General features: G+C 39.1%; 2 protein-coding genes across 2 annotated transcripts in view; both read left to right on the forward strand.

The window, feature by feature from the left end:
- The window catches only part of LOC127443890 (progesterone-induced-blocking factor 1-like), a 52,746-nt gene extending 39,872 nt beyond the window's left edge, over positions 1-12,874 (forward strand). The window contains exons 16-18 of the mRNA XM_051702922.1: positions 939-1,023; positions 11,043-11,198; positions 11,488-12,874. Of these exons, the coding sequence (XP_051558882.1) occupies positions 939-1,023; positions 11,043-11,198; positions 11,488-11,541 (295 nt within the window). The 3' untranslated portion in view covers positions 11,542-12,874. The remainder of the gene's footprint in view (positions 1-938; positions 1,024-11,042; positions 11,199-11,487) is intronic.
- A 1,000-nt stretch (positions 12,875-13,874) lies between these two features.
- On the forward strand, positions 13,875-23,329 carry LOC127443911 (Krueppel-like factor 5). Its single transcript, XM_051702957.1, has 4 exons — positions 13,875-14,175; positions 16,343-17,243; positions 17,957-18,016; positions 21,941-23,329. Exons 1-4 carry the CDS (start codon positions 14,005-14,007, stop codon positions 22,117-22,119), a joined length of 1,311 nt encoding a protein of 436 aa, XP_051558917.1. The 5' UTR covers positions 13,875-14,004; the 3' UTR covers positions 22,120-23,329.
- The last annotated feature ends 2,296 nt before the right edge of the window (positions 23,330-25,625 follow it).

The raw sequence follows: 25,625 nt of genomic DNA on the forward strand, positions 1-25,625 counted from the left end.
GCAGTGGTGTAAAGCACGCCGCCACTGGACTCTAAAGCAGTGGAGACGCGTTCTCTGGAGTGACGAATCACGCTTCTCCATCTGGCAATCTGATGGATGAGTCTGGGTTTGGCAGTTGCCAGGAGAGCGGTACTTGTATGACTGCATTGTGCCAACTGTGAAGTTTGGTGGAGGGGGGATTATGGTGTGGGGTTGTTTTTCAGGAGCTGGGCTTGGCCCCTTAGTTCCAGTGAAAGGAACTCTGAATGCTTCAGCATACCAAGAGATTTTGGACAATTCCATGCTCCCAACTTTGTGGGAACAGTTTGGGGATGGCCCCTTCCTGTTCCAACATGACTGTGCACCAGTGCACAAAGCAAGGTCCATAAAGACATGGATGAGTGAGTTTGGTGTGGAAGAACTTGACTGGCCTCCACAGAGTCCTGACCTCAACCCGATAGAGCACCTTTGGGATGAATTAGAGCGAAGACTGCGAGCCAGGCCTTCTCGTCCAACATCAGTGTCTGACCTCACAAATGCGCTTCTGGAAGAATGGTCAAAAATTCCCATTAACACACTCTTAAACCTTGTGGAAAGCCTTCCCTGAAGAGTTGAAGCTGTTATAGCTGCAAAGGGTGGGCTGACGTCATATTAAACCCTATGGATTAAGAATGGGATGTCACTTAAGTTCATATGCGTCTAAAGGCAGATGAGCGAATATTTTTGGCAATATAGTGTATATTAAATATTAGTTACAAATTAAAAAAGAGGAATTCATTGCGATTTTGCTGTTATTTTCATCTAACTGACATACTTTTAATGCCGCCACCAGATTCACCCCAATTTGCTGTATTTACTTTTAAGTCATGAAAATAAAATGAACTATTTGATTGATTTAGACAAGCTTGTAAATGCCCAGAATAACCCCTCTTAGAGATTATTTGTATCAATTTTCACAGCTCACTACGGAAAGAGAAGATTGCTATACTGCAGGTGAAAAACAACATGGCTGCGGATCTGGAGAGGCTCCTGAACCACAGAGAGGTAACTGCTGTGCCAGCAGATTAAAAAATTGTACAATGCCTTAAAAGGGCTCATTTTTCACTGTGATCACATGCTTCAAGAAATAATACTCTAACCTCATGTTTAAACCCTCTACTTAAACCTCAGTTTCCAAAATGTACAGTTTTATAATGCTAGAAGTCAAATGAAATAGTGTGAATAGATTGCAACAGTGCCTGCCAAATTTTTAGCCTTTTGGGTTCCAGAAGTTGTTTTCCTGTTTATTTCTTCCATAGGCATTTTATAAAAAATTTCATAAAAGAGTTTTAAGCCATGAACCAAACCAACCATCTTTGAGGTTAAAGGTGCTGTAAGCGATTTTAGCTATTCTGGAACTTTCGCAGCTGTCGAATTAGCCACGCCCCCTCATAGACCATTATATTAGAGCAAATGGAGAGGGAAGCATCCCCTGACCATTTTGTCGTCTGACCCTGAGCGTTACACGAGAGCAGGACACCGTACCGGTGTCATAATCAAATGAGTCCGCCCATGAAATAGATTCCCCAGGGGGTGAGTGTTTGTTATTGCGATGGCTTTGAAATGGTGAAAAGCACTATAGATATGACAATAACTTGACTGGCTTTTAAATGTTTATTTAAAAAAACCAATCATGCGTAAAAGACATGTTTTAGGAAAGTTGGTTTTAGCTAGGCTAAATGTTCTTAAATGTACTCAAATCTCCTCAGGACACAATTACTTCTCCATCATAATTGCTGGTGTGCAAATGCGATTGTAAGGTGTCAATATGTCAAATATTTTGTAATATTATGGTTCAGTAATTGTGGCACATAGCTTGCCAAATGTAAGCTAACACACAAAAAAAAGAAATGTTTAATTTCACAATCTATAGCTTAGGTAATATACTATTATGTGTAGCATATGATCTAAAAGTCATATTGACATACATTATAAAAGGATTTTGTAGGATTTCTGATCAGGCAGAAAATATAGTACTCATTCAAAGTTCTATGAGCCAATGGAATCGCTAAGAATCGCTATGACGTCCGATGTGGACCCATTCTCATGGGCGGACTCATTTGATTACGGCACCGGCACTTATATGAGCCTATTTGGGCAGCTCTGTGAATGCGCACAATGATTGACAAGCAGAAACAAACGATCTGACCGTGTCCCACGGACATCTTTTTCTCCGCTGTTTATCGAGCCTAGGACTGTTCCAGAGACAGTTGTGATATTTCATGGCACATATTTCATTGATATCTGGTAATAATGTCATTTTCTGCATGCAATTTCATAAAATTAAAAAAAAATCACTTACAGCACCTTTTAAACACGCCCTTAAAAACTTTGATTTGAAGCTAAAAATTATTTGAAAATCTGACAAAAAGACTTTCCTGAGGGCATGAACTACAATTCCATGAAGCATTGCGAATTATGTAATCAAATTAAAAACTGTAGTTGATGATGATGATGGTTGAACTGTTTTATTATAAGTATAAAAACATATAATTTAGCGAGCAGCCGGTCGCTTGTGTGGTGTACTTTGTTGGCCACGATTCTTTGATCGGTAGCACACCTCTTTTCAGGGTCACGGGTGGTTCTTCACTTGGAATTCTGCTATTAAACACGATTTATAAAATATGAAGTTGAAATAATAAAAAAAAAATTTGGTATGGTAGTGTTGTGTATTGTTTGGCTAGATCAGCATGTACTCATGTCTTCATCCCACAATGACCTGCAAAAATAAAAAAGTTATGTCATTATATATATATATATATATAGAGAGAGAGAGAGAGAGAGAGATACTTTTTTCCTTTTTTTTTTCTTTCAAAAATTAATTAATTAACAGTATCTTAAACCTGCCTTTCTACTTTCTATATTAATGTGTTTTCTTTCTTGTTTCACACAAGGTCACACTAAATAATTGGAGGACATAGAATAGATCTACTTTGCCTTTGTCTGACTGACTCTTTTGTCAAAGTTTTTCATGATGAAGGCATGTATTACAAAAATTACAAATTATAAAATTGTATTTCTAAATAAAAATGTATCCACCATATCAGATATTTACCAGGACTACTGGAATATTTAGAGGAACAACCTATTCTATAAATGCCCTTCAAAAACTCTCCCGTAACCGCAAATGATTTAGAGGAATTGGTAATACTTTATTTACAGTCTATGTTAGACACATCACATATTAATATTGTTATATACTACAATAATAAATGTATGCAAGTGCAGGCAGATTCACAATATAATTACACAGTAATGACACATGTAGTTCACAAGTATTACACAGGAAAATACTAATTTAAATAAACAAAGTGGGACCGAAGAATTTCTTAATTGTTTTTCATAAAAATTCTAATGTCCAGTGACATTAGAATTTTAGTAAAGTTAGTAATAATTTATGTTTCATGTGACATTCATAATAATTTCATGTAAGTTATACAATATTTAAATTTAATATTTTAATTATTTAATTAACGGGTAAAATTAATTATTTACCCTATTTTACTTTTTTATGTGTTAAAGGTAATATTTTATATAACATGTATTTTTTGCTACTTTTATTACTAAACAAATTTCTAATTTTTATTATAATTAACAAATTTCTACTGCATATTTTCATAAGTAAAAGTTCCAGCAAGAAGGAAGCGGGGTAGCAGTCCAGGTAGTATAGATTTATTCCAGCGTTTTCAGCTTCACAAACAAGGCACAGGCTTTTCAGCTACACACACAAAGTTTAGCTTCACAAATAAAGATTAGGCTTTTCAGCTTCACTAATAAAGATGAAGACAAATGAAGTGGTTTTTCAGTTTCACGCAACTCTCTCTCCCTCACTGGCATTCTCGGCAGCCTTTTCAAGCCCATCTCCATCGTCACTGTAACGAGACACAGGTGTTACGTGTCATTAATCACCAGGTGATGGCCCTTACCGCTTCCTCTCTCCCCAGCGACAGACACATGACCACGTCCCACTCCACATACCCCCACCGCCCGACTCAGGCCCAGGCAACATCCGGCCTGCCAACTCCTCCCCATTCCTGGAGAGGAAATCAGCCACAACCATTTGTGACCCCGGACTGTGGACCGCTTTAAATTTGAAGGGCTGAAGCGCCAAGTACCAACGAGTGATCCGTGCATTGGTATCCTTCATGCGGTGGAGCCACTGAAGCGGGGCATGATCCAAATGGAGGATGAAGGCCCGCTCCAGCAGGTAGTAGCGGAGGGTTAGGACCACCCACTTGATGGCAAGGCACTCTTTCTCGATGGTGCTGTACTTAGACTCTCTCAAAGAGAGCTTACGACTAATGTACAGCACGGGGCGCTCCACACTCTCCACCTCCTGCGAGGGCCCCCAACCCCCTCTCTGATGCATCCATCTGTAAAATAAGGGGGAGAGAGAAGTTAGGAGCATATAAAAGCGGCCCACCACAGAGTGCAGATCGTACTTAGATGATATCATTATATACAGTAATGATTAGCAGAGGCATATGCAGCATCTGAGAGCCATCCTGAAGTCGCTGAGGCAGGCGGGGCTCACGGCAAACCCGAAAAAGTGCGCAATTGGGTGGGTGGAAGTACGGTATCTGGGCTTCCACTTGGGTCATGGGCAGGTACGTCCCCAAAATGATAAGACCGCAGCAATAGCGGCCTGCCCACATCCCAAGTCCAAAAAGGAGGTGAGGCAGTTCATGGGGCTGGCTATTACAGAAGGTTTGTTCCTAATTTTTCCGATGTCACCAGCCCCTTGACTGATCTCACTAAAAAGGGGGCACCAGATCCGGTCCAGTGGATGGAGGTGTGCCAACAGGCTTTCACGAGAGTGCAGTCTGCACTCTGTGGCGGGCCGACTTTCTGGTAATCAACACAGAACCGGACTGACCCGTTACTCTTAGGTACAAGAACAACCGGGCTCGCCCAATCACTGTGTGATTCTTCTATTACCCCCATCTCAAGCATTGCCTCTAATTTGTCCCGAATCACCTTTTTCTTGTGTTTGGGTACGCGGTGTGGCCAACTACGCACTACCACTCCCGGTGGGGTCTCGATATGGTGTTGTATGAGGTTAGTCCGACCGGGAAGAGGAGAGAACACATCCGCAAACTCTTTTTGCAACCTGGCCACCTCAGTGAGCTGGGACGGCGAGAGGTGGTCTCCACAAGGGACCGGGGTGTATGGATTGGCTTTGAACTTCACCTCTGGCCCGAGCTCCGCCCTCTCCGGAACTACAGTCACCATGGACACGGGGGCCGCCTCTCTCCATAATTTAAGGAGGTTGAGGTGGTAAATTTGATGTGCCCCATCTCTATCCATTCGTTTAACTTCATAATCGAGGTCCCCGACTTGCCGTGTAACCTCAAAGGGTCCTTACCACTTGGTGAGTAATTTTGAGCTCGATGTGGGGAGTACTACAAGTACTTTGTCTCCCGGTGCAAATTCCCGTAGCTGGGCACCCCTGTTATACAGCCGGCTTTGTGTCTCTTGAGCTTGGAGCAAATTCTGTTGTGACAACTGACCCAGTGCGTGTAGATTTGCTCGAAGATCAAGGACATATTGGATATCATTTTTGCTCTGGGAAGGTCCCTCCTCCCACGCCTCCCGTATGACGTCAAGCACCCCGCGGGGTCGGCGTCCATACAGGAGCTTGAAGGTGGAAAACCCCGTGGAGGCCACTTGTCCCAATTTCTAGCGTCCTCGTATACAAACTTACGAATCATGTTTTTTAGGGTGTGATTAAATCGTTCCACCAGCCCGTCAGTTTGCGGGTGAGAAACGCTGGTGCAAATCGATTTAATCCCCAGCAATTCATAAAGTTCGCGTAGTGTGCGTGACATAAACGTAGTGTCCTGGTCGGTTGAGGATTTCTTTCGGAATCCCCACCCGGGAGATAATTTTGAAGAGTGCCTCCGCAACACTGCGTTCTGAGATGTTGCACAGGGGCACTGCTTCCGGATATCGCATTGCATATTCCACCAGGACTAACACAAACCAATATCTGCGTGCTGACCATTCTAATGGCCCCACGAGTTTCATGCCAATTCTTTCGAATGGGGACCTCGATTAGCGGTAACGGGTGCAATGGCGCTCTTGGGGTGGACGGTGGATTCATCAACTGACATTCGCGACATGCCACACACCATCTGCACACATCCCTGCGAATGCCCGGCCATTAAACGGTGTAGTGTTCTTTCTTGCCCTAAGTGACCTGCCATAGGATTGTGATGAGCCGCCTGGAAAAGTGTATCCCGACGGCTCCTCTGGACTAATAACTGAGTTGTATTTTCATGGGTTTGAGTGTCCTGCATCACTTGATACAACCGGTCCCTAATAATTGAAAAATATGGATATGTGAGGGCGACGTCAGGCTGGAGCTGCTGGCCATCAATTACTCTCACTTGGTCAAAGGCGTGCCTAAGGGTTTCGTCACACGACTGCTCTAGAGGGAAGTACCCCTCCAGGAATTCCCTAAGGGCAGGAATGCCAGAGGATTCTCCCCTGCATCATTCTGATCCTGAGAAGACACGTACGGCCCCGGCTCCGCGTCCCCAGCCATCGGGTCACACATCACACACCGTGTTTTTGGTTCGTAGGACCCATCCACACACAATGCTTTTAACAATCTTTTAAACCCCGACCAATTGGTTCCCAGAATCAATGGATGGGTGAGGCGGGAATTAACCGTGGCATCCACTCTATACTTGAAATTGAATGACGGTGATCACTACCGGGTATTCGTGAACGTCCCCATGCACACTCCTCACCAACAACTTGTGATCTGTACCCAGAGCCCCGTCATGAACCAAGCCGTGGTGGATCGAGGTTTGGTTGCAACCCGAATCCACCAGGGCTTGGTATGTACGCCCCTTAACCCTTACCGGTATGCCAAGCATCCCAGCTCGATTGGGGGTGGCCTGTGGTGTGTCGGGAACCTGGGTCCACGTCCTGACTTCCATTACCGGACACTGATCCTGGACGTGTCCCGGTTCCCCGCAACTCCAACTCCTTCCCGGCTGCACCCGTGGCGGCGGAGACATCACCCTGGGAAGGACGACGGAGAGGGGTAGGGGAGGGGGTCGGCGCGTAGTGCAGCCCGCGGAAGCGGGGCGCCGGTTTGGGCAAATATGCCCCCCATTTTTTTTCTTGGGGTGGGAACAGGATGGGAGGGTGGAGAGGGAGGGGCAGGAGGGGGGGGAGTAACGGGGGAGAGAGAGAGAGACTTGGACTGCCGACCTCACTCAGCATAAGGGAGCGGAACCGCTGACGATGTTATTCGGGGGTGCGGCCCACCCCTTGCAGGAAAGCGGTCTTCAGTTTCACATAGTCCAGGCGGTCCTCAGCTGGCAGTTGTTGCGCCGCAAGTTGTGCCTCCCCGGACAGCAGCGATAGCAAAAGGAGGGCCCACTGGGCTTGAGGCCAGCTAGAGGCAGTGGCTGAGTGTTCAAAGAGGCCCAGGAATGCCTCTGGGTCATCCTGAGGGCCCATCTTTGTCAGGAAGAGGTGCGGCTTCATCGCTGCCTCCAGGGTTGCGGCGGAGGATCCGCCTGGAGCTAGCCAGCTCCGTAGAGCCTGCTGATCCTCGGTCTGGGCCTGGAGGAGCTCCTGGAAACATCTCTCCTGGGCGAGCAGGACTTGGTGATGGGTCTCCTGGATGCTAGGCAGGGCGCGGATGACTTCGCCCAGCGGTGAGGTGTCCATGGCGACCAGTCTTCCTTTGATCCCGGGTTTCGGCACCAGTGTAAAAGTTCCAGCAAGAAGGGAGCGGGGTAGCAGTCCAGGAAGTATAGCTTTTATTCTAGTGTTTTCAGCTTCACAAACAAGGCACAGGCTTTTCAGCTTCACAAACAAGGCACAGGCTTTTCAGCTACACACATAAAGTTTAGCTTCACAAATAAAGAAGAGGCTTTTCAGCTTCACTAATAAAGATGGAGCTTCACAAATGAAGTGGCTTTTCAGTTTCACGCAACTCTCTCTCCCTCACTGGCGTTCTCAGCGGTCTTTTCAAGCCCATCTCTGTCATCACTGTAACGAGACACAGGTGTTACGTATCATTAATCACCAGGTGATGGCCCTTACTGCTTCTTCTCTCCCCAGTGACAGACACATGACCACATCCTGCTCCACACACATACTCTTCAAAATAATTGTAAATATTAATAATATGATTGTGGCAGCGGGGGCGTGGTCAAGCGTCCTTCCGGAGAGAAAGCGGTAAGGGCGCTTGCACCTGAGCTAGATTATGTTTAACACCTGCCTCTAATTCCAGTGAGCATGTGGAGAGCTGCGTATAAGCAGCCACGCCACCAGCAGAGAGGAGAGAGAGTCTGGCACATGGAAGGCCACTGTGCTCCTGAAGCTGTTGCGTTTAATCTATTGTGTTTGTGAAGCTGATGTGTTTAAGTAATTACATGCCTGTGAAGCTAATGTGTTTGAGTGACTACGTGTCTGTGAAGCAGTTGAGTTTGTGAAGTTGTAAAGCATTCAAGTGGGCGATTAAAAGTCTTAACGGAACCTGGAAAACCCGCTTCCCTGTGTTCTCCTTCCCTTCTGCTGTGAAGCTGTGTTACAGTGATCATTTATATTCAGTTAAGAAAATATGTTAAAACTTATATGGTTTTCTTTAGGAATTGTGTACACCTTAGTTTGACTTGTTGCTATCTGAAAGTAAGTAACAGCAGTATTGACAGGTGCAGTGAATTTCACCGTTGGTCAAAGGCATAAATATTTTTTAACATTGTATATTAAAGGTGTCCACATAAGAGTGTGAGAGAGAAGTTCTCACATAAAAAGACTCTACTAGTTTAGGTGTGTCCTATTTATTTGTTGTCCAGTCACCTGAGCCTGCAGTTCCAAGCAGTGGTCACATCATGTAAAATTTACTGTCTGAACAAGTCATCTCTTTTTTTTTTTAAATGCCTCTTAGGCAAATTAGGAAGCCGTGAACTTTGTTTAGGATGCTCTTTACATTTCTGTACACTTGTTCATTTGTGACAAGCACTTTCCTTGAAGTTTCCAAAGTACATTCACTTACTAGAAAATCCAGTCTCTCAGGTCAGCTGTTTCCCATGCTCAAGTCATCTTGTGGTTTTTTGCTGACAGACAGCTAGTAGATTTCCTCATTGTGGGGAACTGATGTGTGAGCTAAATCTACTTGACCCATGTTTTTTGAATTTTGTGTTTTGAAAGACATGGTATGAATCACCAAACCAGCAGTCTTGTGGTGAGGCTAATTTACCTGGGTTGGATTTAGGTACTTATGTTGAGCTGTGTTTGTATTAATGAATAGTGTGAGCCTATGTCTGCTCTATTGAAAGGTAAAAGAAGGTACACTACACTTCTTCTGACATTCTGAACTCTAAGGATGTTAAGGGAAGGGCGTAACTGATTAAGCGCGGGTGAAATCTGGAGCTATTTTCAACCAAATACTGCTGGCACACACTGTGCCGACTTCACAACTTCCAGTGGCATGTTGGCAGAAAGCATGCAATCCTCACAGACAGCTGCTCCTCTCTGGTGCTTTTTTGCATGCCAGTGCATATGGCAGTGCAGTGATAAATAGAAATATTGAATGACTCAGGCTGAGTACGCATTGGGCTGATCTACATTCACTGCCGAAGTGGGCTGCCATGTGCTAGCAGGAGATATTTTAGATTGTTTTCCTATGCATGAATAGTAACCGTTCACAAATAAGATGATTAAATGTTTTGCTATTTGCATGTTTTTGAGATAGTGTTGCATTACAGGGCCGTTAGTTTACAGGATAAAAATAAAATGAGGCACTTTTTTGCAAAAAAGCTTCAAACCTATTTGTGAGACAGTTGGAGTATATCCTCTACTTTGCTTCAAGTAGGCTTTTTGGCCTTCATGATTTTAGCAGCATGTTGGAACACGATTTTACTCTTTTGCTGTGAACTCACAACATGATCTGACATCAGTCCATTTTTTTTTTTTTTTTTTTCTCACTAAAGACATTTAATATTCACACAAGTCAGGTAAAAACATGAAGGGATTTTTTTCTTCAGTGCAGCCACAAATTGCATATAAATTGTAGTTGAGACTACAACTTGAGACTGTGGTTGAACACAACAATCATAAACATAAATTAACTCATTAATACACAGTTTTCAAGTACCTGAATTTTGACCAGATCAGTCATTAACAGGAAATTATATGTATCGACCATATCTGGGACATTGTATCAAATTAAATAATAATAATTACAAATTATTATATAATCAAAAAATATAATATTAATAATAATAATAACAATTGTATAATAATACAATTTTAATTCATTGCATATGATTTGCTTTATTATAATTAATTTAAACATAATTTACTTATTTCTCAACAGTTCTTTGCAATTTATTAAATTTTATGCAGTTATATTAATATTCAAATTATTATTTTTCTTTTAATATTCAGCATTTGTAATATTCATTTTTTTCATTTGCATTTTTAAAGCTTCTCAGAGCTGTCTAGACAGTAAAGTGATACTGAAGCTTCATTGTTTTCAGGCCACCTTACATCCTCTGTTCCATAATGCTACAAAGATGGCAAAAACAATTATGGGATATTGGGCATTTTTATGTGAACTTTATTACGCATACAATGACTCTGGAGTAGTAAAAATATGCTATGTTGTTTAAGGGCGTTTCCTTCTATTGATTTTGAAGTACATGCATTTACAGTTGAGCTGTGTGCTTTACCTGAGGTATTTGCAGGGCACCCTGCGACCTGGAGAAATTAAACATTCCCCTCCATCCTATCACCATTGCGCCTCTTAGAAAGGTACAGTAACAGGTACATGAACTCCCAGGCTGCTCCAGGAGGTTTTTGATTTAAAAAGAAAAAAAAAGTGTCTGCTAAATAACAAGTACCCAATTACTCTTTTAAGCAAATATAAAAATGGAAAACTCACAGAGGAGATTTGGGTGGTATGTAATTGAGGAGCTACCTGGCCTTGTTCTGGGTTAAAGCAGCTGAAATCTTTAACCATCATGTTAGCACTGATTTGTTCTTACTTGTTTCAGGAACTGTCAGTGATGAAGCAAGTCCTGATTAGCATGCATTCACAGCAGCATGGTGGTCTCGAGACAGATGGTGTCTCTACAGCAGTTCACAGACCTAGACTGTTAAAAAGCACTGTTGAGGAGCAAGACAACCATGGACCAAAACCCACTGTGTTTGTAAGTTTTACCTGGCTGTCCATGGAAAGAGCCTTTCAAACACTATTTCATGAAAACGTTCTCTGGGGACCTAGAAGAGAAACACTGTAAAGATATTATGAACTGCTGATAAATTTCATCATTTTAGTTAGCTTGCTGTTGGGCTTGATATTTACTTCTGGCAAGACCCTAACTTTTTATAGGTTTTATAAAATATTTATTTTAAGTCCAAAGGAATTCTCAATGATAACAGATCTTTTTCCTTTTTCTTTTTTCTTTCTTCTTTTTTTTTTTTTTTTTTTTTTTACAGACCAATAAAGAGGCTCCAGAGTGGTACAGAAAACTCAAACGGATAACCAAATGAGGGACTTGTTCAGCTGGTTTTAAAGTGTTAGGATTCTACTTGTCATGCAATCACTGATGAACGTATGTTTGTTATAGAGAAGCTATTACATAACTAGTTACACAGGTTTTTATGGTGGCCATCAAGAATGTGAACCCTAAACTATGAATTTCTATTTTATAGAAATAAATCTTTTTTTTTTTTTTTTTTTACATTTGTGTAAGAGTGTGAATTTGTTCTTGTTTTTATTGCATTTTAAAGGATTTAAAGGAATATTCCAGCAAAAAATTTTAGTTACAGTGAGGCACTTACAATGGAAGTGAATGGGGCCAATCTGTAAACATTAAAATACTCACTGTTGAGTATTGAGTGTGGCCACAAAATGTAAAAAATATACATGTTGACATGATTTTAGTGTGATAAAATCGCTTTATAACCTTTTCTTTGTAAAGTTATATCCAATTTCACAACTTCGTTGCCATGAAAATGTAAAACTGTAAAACCCTAAAATGACTGTAAAAACGATCAAATAATAAGTGAGTTTAACAGAAGAATTCATGTAAGCGTGTTTTGTAAATTATGAGTGGCATTTCTTTCTTAAAAAACCCTCCAAAAATGTACCTCATTCATTTCCTTTGTAAGTGCCTCACTGTAACCTCGATTTTTGCTGTTTTTAAAGAAAACGAGGGATGAATCAAAATAAATTTTTTGAGGTAATCAATATTATTATGCCTATATTGATACCAGCAGGGTTGGGAAGGTTACTTTTGAAATGTATTCCACTACAGATTACAGAATACATTCTGTAAAATGTAATTTGTAACGCATTCCTTTAGATTACTCAAGGTCAGTAACATATTCTAAATACTTTGGATTACTTCTTCAGCACTGGTAGATTTTTTCACTTGTTTTGACTATAAAACTCTGCCAGTACAGTAAGACAAAATACACGTTCAAAATACATTCTCTGAAAAACCTAAATATCTTGTGCAGTGTTGTTTCTAAAACAAGATAAATCAAATTGATCTTGTTTTAAGGATTTTTAGATATTTTTACAGGAAAACAATACAAAAATTATAAAGAATAAGATTTTTGCCCTAATATTAAAGGTCTTACTAGAAAAAAAGAAATTATGATCCAACGTGAATTTTCTTGATAAAAAAAAATATAATCGTGCCTGGTAACGTGCATGTAAAATGGCTAGAAATAGCATTTTAGCTTGGCGTAAAGCTGATAATTTACACAAGGTTCATTTCTGTTTCTTCTGCTCCAAACTAACTTCAAACTTACTTCTCTGTCTGCACGTATGAATGTAACACATCATAAGAAAGTGTTTCTCCGCTGTTCAAGTGCACTTTGGATTGTATCATTTATATGTATGAATGTTTTCCATCTGAAAGGACTAAATATGAAATGAAACAAATGACAATAAAATGCAAAGTAATCTCTTCAGTAATCAAAATACTTTTTGAATGTAACTGTATTCTAATTACCAGTGATTTAAATTGTAACTGTAGTGGAATACAGGTACTTATATTTTGTATTTAAAATACGTAGTCCCGTTACATGAATTCAGTTACTCCCCAACCCTTGATACCGGAATGTTCTTTTAAGGTGTTCAGCTCATTTAAAATCCTTACAACCTGTCAGAATTTTATTTATTCTTTGTGGTATAACGTATCTGAATGTATCATTTGATGGTAATAAGATCTGTATCCTTAGGTTTTGATTCGTTAGACGCGAGACATAAATGTTGATAAAAATAGAGGAGCGCGTGCATACTTTAATCGCAGCAGCATCGCGCGCTTATTTATAATGTTACGCGCAGCAGTCTCAAATGTCCGACAAGAACAGCAGCGGCAGAAAGCTTCAAATTATTGATTCATTTAATTGATTTCGTCTGCTGCTGCTAGCCGTGTTATGTTACTTTTAATTTTAATTTATGCTCTACTGAATTTATTTTCTATTTGGGGACGTTAACAATTTATAGTAAATAAGACCTCATTTCCAGCTTTGTCAACACGAACCGCAGACGTGCGGGCAGACACCTCCGTTGACATGCTTGAAAGCAGTTGTCACAAAATAACCTTTAAATTCAGAATTATAACAACTTTACAGTAAGTAATTTTTCCCAGCTTTGTTGTTTATTGACTATCCTCCAAAGCCGTCGTATTATTCAAATACTGAGGGGAAAAGGGTATGTTTTGACGGGTTTGTTCTGCTGTTACAGTAACAGCGGTGATAGTAAAGGTGTAGCCGTCTCACTTTTTCAGTCCCTAACAGTCACGCCCCGCCCCGTCAGCGTTCATGCATATATGCCGGAGCACCAGGAACTGAGGGAGGCAAAACGGGACATTACAACCGAAAGCGCGTACACATATACACGCACGGGTATCATTCCATGCACTATTCACGCATCTCCCCTTACTCAACGTCTATCAAAACACATTTTGCGGACGCTCTGCCCTTCACATCCACGCGTTTATGGCCACTAGGCTTCTTACCATGAGCGCTGCGCTCGCGCCGGGACAAGACGAGTTTTTCTCTTTTCTCAAACCATTATTATCCGAAGGCGTTCAAGAGGACTCCTCTCTGTTTACATTTGAAGCCAAGAATCCTAATACGGAAAGGGGCTTGCCAAACGACTACTCTCAGGTAACTGGGCTTTCTAAATGGAGTGTTTTTTGTTTTTGTTTGCTGTTGGCGAAAAGGTAGGACTGTCTGCATCACTGGATGAATTAATGACAACAAGCATCCAGTCTTAAGCAAATAATGCCGCATGCTCCACGAATGCATCATGCTCTAGTCTAATAAAAGTGCTATTTGCACACTGCATGATATAGGCTACGTGAGGTGCATTTTAGAGTTGGTGATATTATTATTGTTACTATTATTTTTGCATTTTCCCGTGGTTGTCACGGATGGGAGAGGCTGGGCTGGGTCGGATAGTCAGTGCACAGACTCATGTCAGTTGCTTGCAGCTGGTCTCTTGGCTACCGTCAACAACCGACTCCCCCTCCTCACCCACGCGCGTTGCTCTCGCGCTCCGAACTGAAACTTCCCAGCAACGCCGACCCTCAGTCTGAAAACTTGTGAAAGAGATACATGTCCGGAGAACAGCTGGAAGATCTAAATCCAGAAATAGCTATGTGGAGCAGCCGCGTAAAGAGCTCTGGCATTCCGAGTGTGTGTATGTGTGCGCGAGCGGGGCTTTTTTATTTCCCTCTTGTTTATTCCACACGCGACTCTGTAGGCTAGTAGACGTTACAAACAGCAGCCAGTGGTGAACGAGCCTTGATTTTAATTTTCTGCTGATTACGGTTTTATGATAATTGGGTGGTATTTATTTGGAAAGGCTGAACAATATCTCCAGCATGCTTTCCACCTGTCAGCAAAGTCTGTTTTGAGCTTGTGGTATGAGCGCTGTTTTACAGTCTTAGGCGGAATGTAGCAGGGATGTACTGAAGAGGACTTGATAAATGTTTTACCTCTGACTGCTGTATACAACCTTATACAGCACTCGCTTCCTCCTCGCAGTATGCTTTTTACATGATCACAGAAGTTTTTTGTTCAATACAAGTTAAGCTCAATCGACAGCATAATGTTGATTACCATACAAATTAATTGCGACTCGTTTCTCCTTTTCTTTAAAAAGAATAATAATTAAAAAAAATAAGTAAAGCAAAAATCGAGGTTACGTTAAGGCACTAACAATGGAAGTGAATGGGGCGATTTTTTTTTTTTTTTTTTTTTGAGAGAGAGAGAGTTTAAAGGCAGAAATGTGAAGCTTATCATTTTATAAAAGCACTTTAATTCTTCTGTTAAAACTTGTGTATTATTTGAGCTTTAAAGTTGTTTAAATTTAAATTGTTTTAGGGGTGTAGTGTTTACGGTGGTCATGGCAGCAAAGTTGTAAAGTTGGACATAACTTTACACTGTAAAAATTAGCAGCTATTTTATCACACAAAAATCATGTTAAAACACATATTGTTTACATTTTGTGGCTGTACTTTTGAAACAGCGAGTATTTGAATGTTTACCGATTGGCCCCATTCACTTCTATTGTAAGTGCCTTGTTGTAAGCACAATTTTTGCTTTTTTAAAAAACAAAACAAATATTTATTTTGTATTATTATTAAAGAAAATGAGGGATGAGTTGAAATACATTTTGTGGTAATCAACATTATGCCACAAATGCTGTCAATTGAGCTTCAATTGAACCCAGAATATTCCTTTCAAATGTCCTGATTTTTAGGGTTCATGTAGATATACATTTAGAATTTGCAGCTATATTTCTAGACTTTCTAGACTTGTTTTATGTCTGTTTTTCACTGTAATCATAGACTGATTGTAACATTTTAATTATTTCAGTCCAACCATCCCATGATGTAGTTTGTTTCGCCTACTTCAAAATTCCTGTCTGTTCATGTGAGGGACAATCCTCTAACATGCATGACACTAATTAACACAGATGTATTTATTGTAAACTGACTGAAGCCTCTAATGATTTCAATAGCCAGTGTATCTCAACAAGTTAGGTTAGCTACTAAGCAGGGAGGTTGTCCATTGTTGAAATGGTAAATGAATATACAGTACACATTCTTGCAAGCTTTTCTAAAATTGTTATGTATACTGTGTTTGTGCTCAGCCAACACAAGCAGTCCCAGGAGAACCTGCCAGCTTTGCTGACAGAAGCAGAGTATGCGATATTACAGCAGTTGCAGAATTATTATGCTGAAATCTGTTTTTCGTGTTTGCCCTTAATGGCAGTTAATACTGTAATGCAACCTTAAAACCTTTGTTTCTCTCTCTTACTCTCTAGGCTAAATTAGAGATGGATAAATATCTATCCCCACAACATGTGACTTTCCCAGAGCCAAAAAAGTCACGGCGAGACAGTGCCTCCGTAGTGGACCAGTTTTTCGGGGACGACCAGGGTTCCCCCTACAGCATTAACATGAATGTCTACCTGCCCGACATTGCTTATCTAAGAACAGGGCTGTGTCGGTCAGCACGGCCTTCAGTTCCCAGCCAGGTCAAAACTGAACCTGTGGTAGCACCTTTCTCTCATCCACAGTGCCCTGTGAGCACAATTGGTCCTGCTCAGCCCACGTTACCAGATTTCACCAGCATCTTTAATACAAATTCCACTCCATGCTCTGAAATCGACACTGTGGATGACAATAACGGGCTCTTCATCAAGCAGGAGATGCAAGGCTTTGACATCCCACAGGATGGGCCTCTTTTCCAGCTCCTTAGCTCAGAGCTTGACGTTCACCATCAGGCTGTCACAGACTCTCACTCCCACATTCACACTCACTCCATGCCCTCACAGATGCCTACTTTCCATGACCTTCACTTAGAGTCTCAACAGACTGCTGCTAAAGCATATTGTGGCATGCCCACAGCCGGGTACCCTCTTGGTCACTTCGTCCACCCCCAGGGTCAGCCCCACTCGCAGGTCAAAATGCCCTACCTTCCCCCTTCACCTCCCAGTTCGGAACCAGGCAGTCCAGATAGACAGAAGGAACTGCTTCACAACCTGACACCACCACCATCTTACGCCGCCAGTATTGCCTCCAAAATGGCTGTTCATGCACCCAGTCACCCAACCCCCACCTTAACGCGAGCTCCCGCAACCACTGGGTCCATGCCTGTCCGCTACAACCGAAGGACAAACCCGGACCTCGAGAAGAGAAGGATACACCACTGTGATTTTCCAGGTACAGAGAACATAAACAGTCATTCCCCAGTATCATCACATAGCAACTGTGTTGTTTGTTTCAACAAGTAAATATAAAAAGCAACATTTACCCAACAGTTATTATGTTGTTTTTGATTTTTTGGAGCATTGCATTGCCTTCTACTGTGCTTTCTTACTCACACGCTTGAATCCGCTATTTAATAATTCATAGATGGCCAAAGCCTTTTTACCAGTGCTTAAAACAAATGCCAAAGAGTTGACGTCAGGCTGATTGTTAATGAATCCTGTTGCATCAAATTGACTGGGCAAATTGTAAAACAGACAAGCCTCACAGTGCCATTAATAGTGCATTTACGCTAAGAAGCTGCATGTCTGAAGCGACATGCTTCGCAATTTTGAACCCATCACTACTTTACTTCACTGAGTGGGGTTTTACAGCTAACGATATGAAATGGCTTTTGGAGTGCTAATTGGAAAAGAAAATGTACTGAAACCAAAGAACAGGATGTTCTCGTTTGTGACTGTGGTGATGAACACAACCGGTTGTGTGTGGGTGACTTTGATGTTTTTAAATCTCTATAAAAAAATGAAATCACATTTTTGTCATACAATTTATGCATTTAACTTAATAACTGCATTGTTTTTTTGTTTTTTTGTTTTTTTTATCAACTACTTCCAAACACAAAAATGCTTACTGTTTTGAATAACAAAAAACGTATCTTTTTTTTTAAGGTTGTAAGAAAGTTTACACCAAGTCATCCCACCTGAAAGCTCACTTAAGGACACACACTGGTAAGTGTTTTCCAATTAAAAATGGTTTTATTTATGCTCGATAAAGCTGGGCACCTATTTTGGCACTTTACTGTCATGTTGCTGGGCAGAAGTGCATTGTTGGCATGCACATGCATTCATTCTTGCACGCTGCCTGAAAGCTATCCTGCGTCGCCTCCTAAAATGAGGTTGCATCAAAACTGTGCAGTAATTGCGATTTCTACTTCCTTTTTCCATGTCAAATTATAATGTCCAATATTTGAATGACCTCTAGGCTACATTTGTAACTATCGGTAGAATTTGTATTTTTTTTCATTGTTCAGTGTTGTTCCGTTTCCAGTCCCCCATGTCTACAAAAATACATTTAGAAACATAAATTTAGTATCTGTTTGAAAATGAACAGAAGAGCACACCTCATTTGACTCAAAGGGATTTCTGTGAGTAAATATTCATACATTCCAGAACATGGCCTTTGGTATGTAAAGGATAAGCAAGCTCCTAATCACTTTTACTTATCAGGCAATCCCCATTTTCGATTTTTCCAGGAATAGATTTATGTCATCAAGTCATAAGCCTAATTACTGACTTAAGATGGTTTTAAAGAACTATTATGATAAGATAATGTCACCCACTCTCTTTTGTAGGACGTGACATGGCACAGATTAGTCTGTTGAATTCAGTGTTGCTGTATTCGAATAAACACCATGTCAGAGAGGTCATAACAATTAGACTGCAGGTGTTATTTTCAAAAAAAATTTATAACATTCAAGCAATCTTGAATGACAGCTGGTAAAAGGGGGCTCTGATATTTCGGTTCCATCACCAAACAGAAACCCACATTTTTACACAATTGTGTCACCTATGTATTTAGATGCTGGTTATCTCCTACTATCCCGATCATTTGAACGGGTATGATTGAATAATGGGGAAATTTCTCCTCTTTTTCTTTGGCATAAAGAACCATCACTATGACCAGATACCACCCGAGATAAAAACCAGTCCAACCAGTCCTTGGAGAAAAGAGAGGGGCCTCAGGCGAACAGCGTATGATATGAGCAATCCAAACAAGTCATTACAGGATTCTTGTTTGGGGCTCTCCTCACACATGTCAAAGGTCCAATACAGGCACATGTTCTGACGTTTAGTTAGTTAATTGTTTTTGGAGCACCGCACCCACTGTATGAGGTTGAAACAGCTGAACTCAGTATCATTCTTTTAAGTAATTCAGCTCCCATTTTCTACTAGTACTTAAAAGGGAATAGCCATGATAAATGAAAACATGTTGTAATGTTGTTTGCAGGTACTGTTCAGCATCTACTGGTGTCAAATAATATAATAATTATTTAATAACTTTAAAAGCGTAAAGGAATATTCTGGGTTCAATACAAGTTAAGCTCAATCGACAGCATTTGTGGCATAATGTTGATTACTACAAAAAATAATTTAGACTTGTCCGTCCTGTCATTTAAGCTGCACTACGTAACTTTGTGCTCTCTAGCGACATCTGTGGTTGAAACTTAAAATTGCAAGCAATTTGCGGAAGAACACTAAATGTGATTCATGTTTTGGCACTGCTCTTCTGGTGGATGACTCTCATGATTTGAGCTTACCTGGACATTAGGGATAGGCGTTACCACTTATTTTCTTTTCAATCCGATACCAATAATTTCAAGTCCAATGTCGTCGATACGGATACCAATACAGATACTTCTACTAAATTGGGGTTTTTTTTGTGCGATTTCTTAGGATAAAATGGGTAATTTAAAATAATATTTTTATTCATAATTCAAGTCATTATTATTATTATTATTATTATTTACATTTGTGAGCCTAAACAGAAAATTATTAGACTTTTGTTTTGTTTACCCTTACAAAAATTAACAATGGTTTCACTACAGGAACTATAGTTTAACCAAGGTATTTAGTTAAACCATTGTTACCACACGATTAACCATGGTTACTACTACAATATTACTGTAGTAAAACCATGGTTTCAATGGAAGACTTTATTATTTTTATATTATATTGTACAGCCTCAGTTAATAATGCAAGTGAACCGTAATACTACAATAGCATGTCTATAAATGCACACAATAACACAGTATACTAAAAACATAAAACGAGGATTCAATAATGATGGGGACAAAATATACTTTATTAAACAGTATAATATGCTTAAACATTGCAATATAACAGTTAGCAGTCAATTTCAGAAGTTATAAATATTAGTAAACATGTCACAGTAACTCCCCCCGACAACATAGATACAGCGTGATCGGTTAACACACTGTAATGCTTGATTTATACAAGCATAACAAGCAATATTAGCTTCAAAAACACTACCAGACAACATACCCGAGCATTATAGCAGGTAAACAACTTCGCCAAATGGATAACAGATAAACATCCATCCAGATTTTTGCGATGCTGTCCGGAACAGTGTGAGTGTGACTGAACTGAACTGTAGATTTGTTCTTCTTTGTAACGTCTACTCACAAACTAAAACAGTGCATTACCGGCAGCTACTGTTTACATGGGAACGAGACAGCCGGTCCTTATTTCTTATGTTCACGGACGTGACATTATGACGCAAGGATGTACGTCATAAGCCAGCGATTTTGCACCAAATCGAACCCAACAGCTCAAAATGCAAATAATTTTTATAGACTTAACTTGAATCGGGGTAAGGTAAGAACATTGTTTTGAACACTGATTGTTTATGTACTCAATCAATAAATTGTAAAAGTTGTTTAAATTGTCATTTTAACATCGTTTTAGGGGTTTCATGTTTATTGACATAACATTGTCATAGCAACAAAGTTTTAAAATTGGCTATAACTGGTTAGTAAGTGATTTTATCATATTATGATGCATATTGTTTACGTCTTGTGGCTATACTTTTAAAATAGTGAGTATTTTAACGTTTACGGATAGACCCCATTTACTTCAATTGTAAGTGCCTCACTGTAACCCAGATTTTTGCTTATTTTAAAGAAAAGGAGAAACTAGTTAAAATTATTTTTGTGGTAATCAACATTATGCCACAAATGCTATTGATTGAACTTAACTTGTTTTGAACCCGGAATACTACTTTAATGCTTACAATTTACAAAGATTGCATTTATCTACCCTGGTGTTAAAAAATCGAACTATTCATGATTTGGAATCAACCTCACTCTAAGGTTCTAAATATATATATTTTTAATGAATTAATTTTGTATTTATTTATTTCATGGTAACACTTTACATTACGGTTGTATTTGTTAACATTAGTTAATTACATTAGTTAACATAAACTAACAATTAACAGTGCTTTTACAGCATTAATAATGTTGGTTAATGTTCATTTCAATATATACATCTTCACATTAAAAAAAAATTATTAGTATAAATTAACATTAGTTAATGCATTTTGAACTAACACGAAATCACAATAAACAATGGTATTTTCTTAAATCAACACTAACCTTATTGTTCCTGGTTTTATTATCTGTTTTTAATGTTGTTATGAATTTCAAGCAGTGGACTTTCATGCAAGTGCTTGAGCTGCCACAGTGAAGGCATTATTAGACTGGCTCCGATTCAGGAGGAAGAAATTACTTAGTCTTATATTAGAAAATAGGCTTTAAAACTTTAAAACCCATGTTTTAGAAAGGCGAACATTGTAAGACCACTCTTTATGACTGACTAGGAGTTTTTTCAACCCCCATAACCATAATGAAAATGGAGTTAAGTGAATTTTATTAGCTAGATCCACACCTCTGAATACATGTTTGCTATGGTTACTATAACGATGACAAAGAGGGAAAGATTACACATATTACTCATTTAGTATTAGTAATGTATTAGTGATGTGAAAACAGGTTAAACAACCATTTCTGTCTTGCTCTATTCACTATGCCATTTATCTAACCAAAGTTGGTACAAATTGTGTTCTGTGTTCAGGTGAGAAGCCGTACAGGTGCACGTGGGAGGGCTGTGACTGGCGGTTTGCTCGTTCTGATGAACTGACGCGGCACTTCAGGAAGCACACGGGAGCCAAACCCTTCCAGTGTGCCGTGTGTAGCCGAAGCTTCTCTCGCTCCGATCATCTCGCACTGCATATGAAGAGGCACCAGAATTAGACACGAAAACACACACACATACTTATTATTATGCACTTGAAATGTTAATAGAACAACATATTTCTTTCCCTACGCCATGACGTCCCTTTTAATGTTTAGGGTAAAAACTTCTCTCTTTGACTCGTCGATACTGTTTAAACAAGCTATCGACTATACAGTATACTGGCAAAACTTTTGCTATTACCTTGAAATTCAATTTCTTGTTGTTCAGTATCTTCAGATATCATAATCTCCACTTCCCTCCTTACAAATGGTCTTTAGGATGTATAGATCAACGTTTCTCTAAGACACTCCTTTCATTTTGCCATTCTCTTGAATGTAAATAAGTTGTCTTGTACATGAGATGGCCTTGATGCATCACACTCAGCCTCTGATTTAAAAAAGACTTCCATGGAAGATGAAAATGCACAGTTACATTTGTTATTTAATGAAACTAAAATATACAAGATTTGTTCAATCTTGTACATCTGCAAAGCACTAAGCCACAGCTCCCTTTTTTACTTTGCACTTGAATTAGACTGGAAAAAGATAAATATATATGAATAAAAAACCTTTCTTTTATATCACTGGAATAGTTACTGCTCATACAGGACCTTCAAGTACATAACTTATACTGCGATTCCCTCTTCAGGCAGTTTCAGTTGCTGAAGTATTTATAGCTTTGGATGATAATGTGCTGCTACTGAACAGCAATTCTTTCATTAATTATTAAACGATGGTATAGAAAAGCAATGAGAAGTGGAAAAGGGCTTTAGACAGCTGTGTGATTTCGACAGTCTTCTTACACAGAAGCATTTGTTTTTCTTATTGTCATTGATGCATAAGCTCATATGAATGTACGAGACCACAGTGACTGTTTTTTTGAAGTTATGCCTTTGGAACACATTTCATCTTAAAGTGCCTTTTGGATGTTTGTTTTTATCAGCAGTGCATGCTAAAATTACACTGTTCTTGTTAATACAGAGACGGGTGGTAAAAAATTCAGCAGGTTACCATAATTTCACTAAGAGAGCAATTCGGCTGTCTTTCATAAGTTTAAGAGAAGGTTAAAGTAGCAACCATTTGTTCTTGTAAAATCGATGTATTTATTGCATTGGCTTTGTAAAACAGAATTTGACAAGTTTTGTGTAATTGAAATCCCTTAATGTAAATACTATGTCATTTAATTGTAAATATAATTTGTTTTTTTTTTTTTTTTTTTTTTGGAAAACCAAAAGAAGGGTATCATATTGCTCTAGATCCTTGCAGTGTGACTATATTTTGTTGTTTTATATTTCTCTTAAACTTATTTTGTAGAGTCTCAGATTATATTTCTAAATTGGTTGTTCTTATTATATATATATATATATATATATATATATATATATATATATATATATATATATATATATATATATATATATAATTTTTTAATTTTTATTTTTTGCCTACTGATTGAAATGAATCCTAATAAAATCAACTTAATTTTTAATGTTTATTACAAACTGACTTTTTTTGCAGTTTCTTCTAAATTTCTACAGAATTTATGTTAATTCAGAGCTAGAATAATGTTTATCCAGGTGAGTTCTTACTTTACTGGGGGAATAAAAGGTACACAATTTTTATTAAAGGAATATTCTGGGTTTAATACAAGTTAAGATCAGTCGACAGCATTTGTGTCATAATACTGATTCCCACAAAAATTCCTTTTGACTTGTTGCTTCTTTTCTTAAAAAAAAAAAAAGAAATCTGGGTTCCATTGAGGCACTTACAATGTAAGCGAATGGGGCCAATCTGTAAACTTTAAAATACTCACTGTTTAGCCACAAGACCTATTTGCATGTTAACATGATTTTAGGGTGATCAAATCGCTTACCGACCTCTTTTGTGTCTAAAGTTATAGCCAATTTTACAACTTTGTTGTCATGAAACCCTAAAATGATTGTAAAAATGATTATTTAAACAACTTTACAGCTCAAATAATAGTTTTAAAAGAAGAATTAATGTAAGTGCTTTTATAAAATTACAAGCTTCACATTATAATCTTTTTTTTTGGGGGGGGGGGGGGTGTATTTAACATTATGCTACAAATGCTGCCGATTGAGCTTATGTTGTATTGAACCCAGAATATTGCTTTAATCATCCTCCCTCAAGCACTGCACTGCTATAGTTTACATTGGTGTATGCAGTTCACTCTGTTCACTCCCCTTATAGACACTATAAAATAGTTGGTCGATCTCTTCACTATCTGTTGATGTTACTTAGTCCCAAGAAAAAAATGTAGCTACCAACAGAAGGAAAAATAAAACTATCAAAGCAGAAAGTTTACGTTTCAAAGATCACTTGGGCCCATGCCACAAAGTTCGATTGTCTCTTATCTGATGGTAGTCATCGTAAAGAAACAATTTTCACAACTCAAACAAACCCCCAAGCTCTGGAAAAGAACATTTATGGGATTCTTTTTTTTTTTTTTAAATGAGTGACATTGCTAGTGAAACTCATTTATGCCTCAATATTATTTATATTATCTACAGCAACCCATTCAGAATTTTATATCATCAGTGCTACTGAGCTTACATATGTCTTGCCATTTCAAACAGTGTTGTAAAAAATGTATATATATACATATATTGTTGCTATTCAAAGATTGCAGATTTCATAAGTGTCCCATAAAAAATGTTAGTGCTGAAATTGAAGTAATTTGATAAGAGTTCTATTTTTAATATGGGCAAGAATGTATGTTTGGCTTTTCAAAATCGATCTTATCATGGCCATCTTAATGGGAGATCTCATTGCTGGAAGAAATTATCTCTGTGCTCATAGGCTCATAGATCTCAACCAGAATCCACTGTGATTACTGAAAACATCCTCTCACTCATGCTCAACATCTTCACATTAATTGTTAATTCTCAAAAATTATAATCCGGAATTAAAATGTTACCTCCAGATTATCTAAATTAATGTGGAATGAATATGCTCTGCTATGTTCCAGAGTCATGTGGATGGACACTGTTGGTGAATGCACAGTTTACTTTAAGAGGCATCAGTGATTTCTCAGGGTGCAACCGAATTACAAGCTGCCAAAACGTTGGGGACCCCTGTGAGCAATGAAACAATACAGCTTTTGATAAGAGATCAGGAAACACAGAAAAGGAAAATAAATGCTTTCATTGCTTTTAAAGAGAAGGGGAATTTCTCTCTCTCTGCTACATATGTTCTTAGTTTGAGTCCTCGGACAAACCTCAGTCCCTGGACATAATGAACTTCAGATGTCAAAGACAGGCACAATGGAAGCTCCATTGGACTCAATCAGGAGGTTCTTCAAGGTTCCTCCTGAGAACTGTTACACCTACAAGTCCTCTTCCCCCCCCCTCTCTTTTCTTCCTCTCCTACCTCCCCCTTTCCGTAGCCTACATGGAGGTTTTAAATCCCAGGGTGAACATTATTGCTCTAATGCATAGGGCCCCTGTTTTTCCTTCACTTTCAGACCTCAAAACATCACAAACTGCACTTTCTCAGCCAGATCA

Source organism: Myxocyprinus asiaticus, chromosome 7 (genome assembly GCF_019703515.2).
Source record: "Myxocyprinus asiaticus isolate MX2 ecotype Aquarium Trade chromosome 7, UBuf_Myxa_2, whole genome shotgun sequence".
NCBI lineage: Eukaryota > Metazoa > Chordata > Actinopteri > Cypriniformes > Catostomidae > Myxocyprinus > Myxocyprinus asiaticus.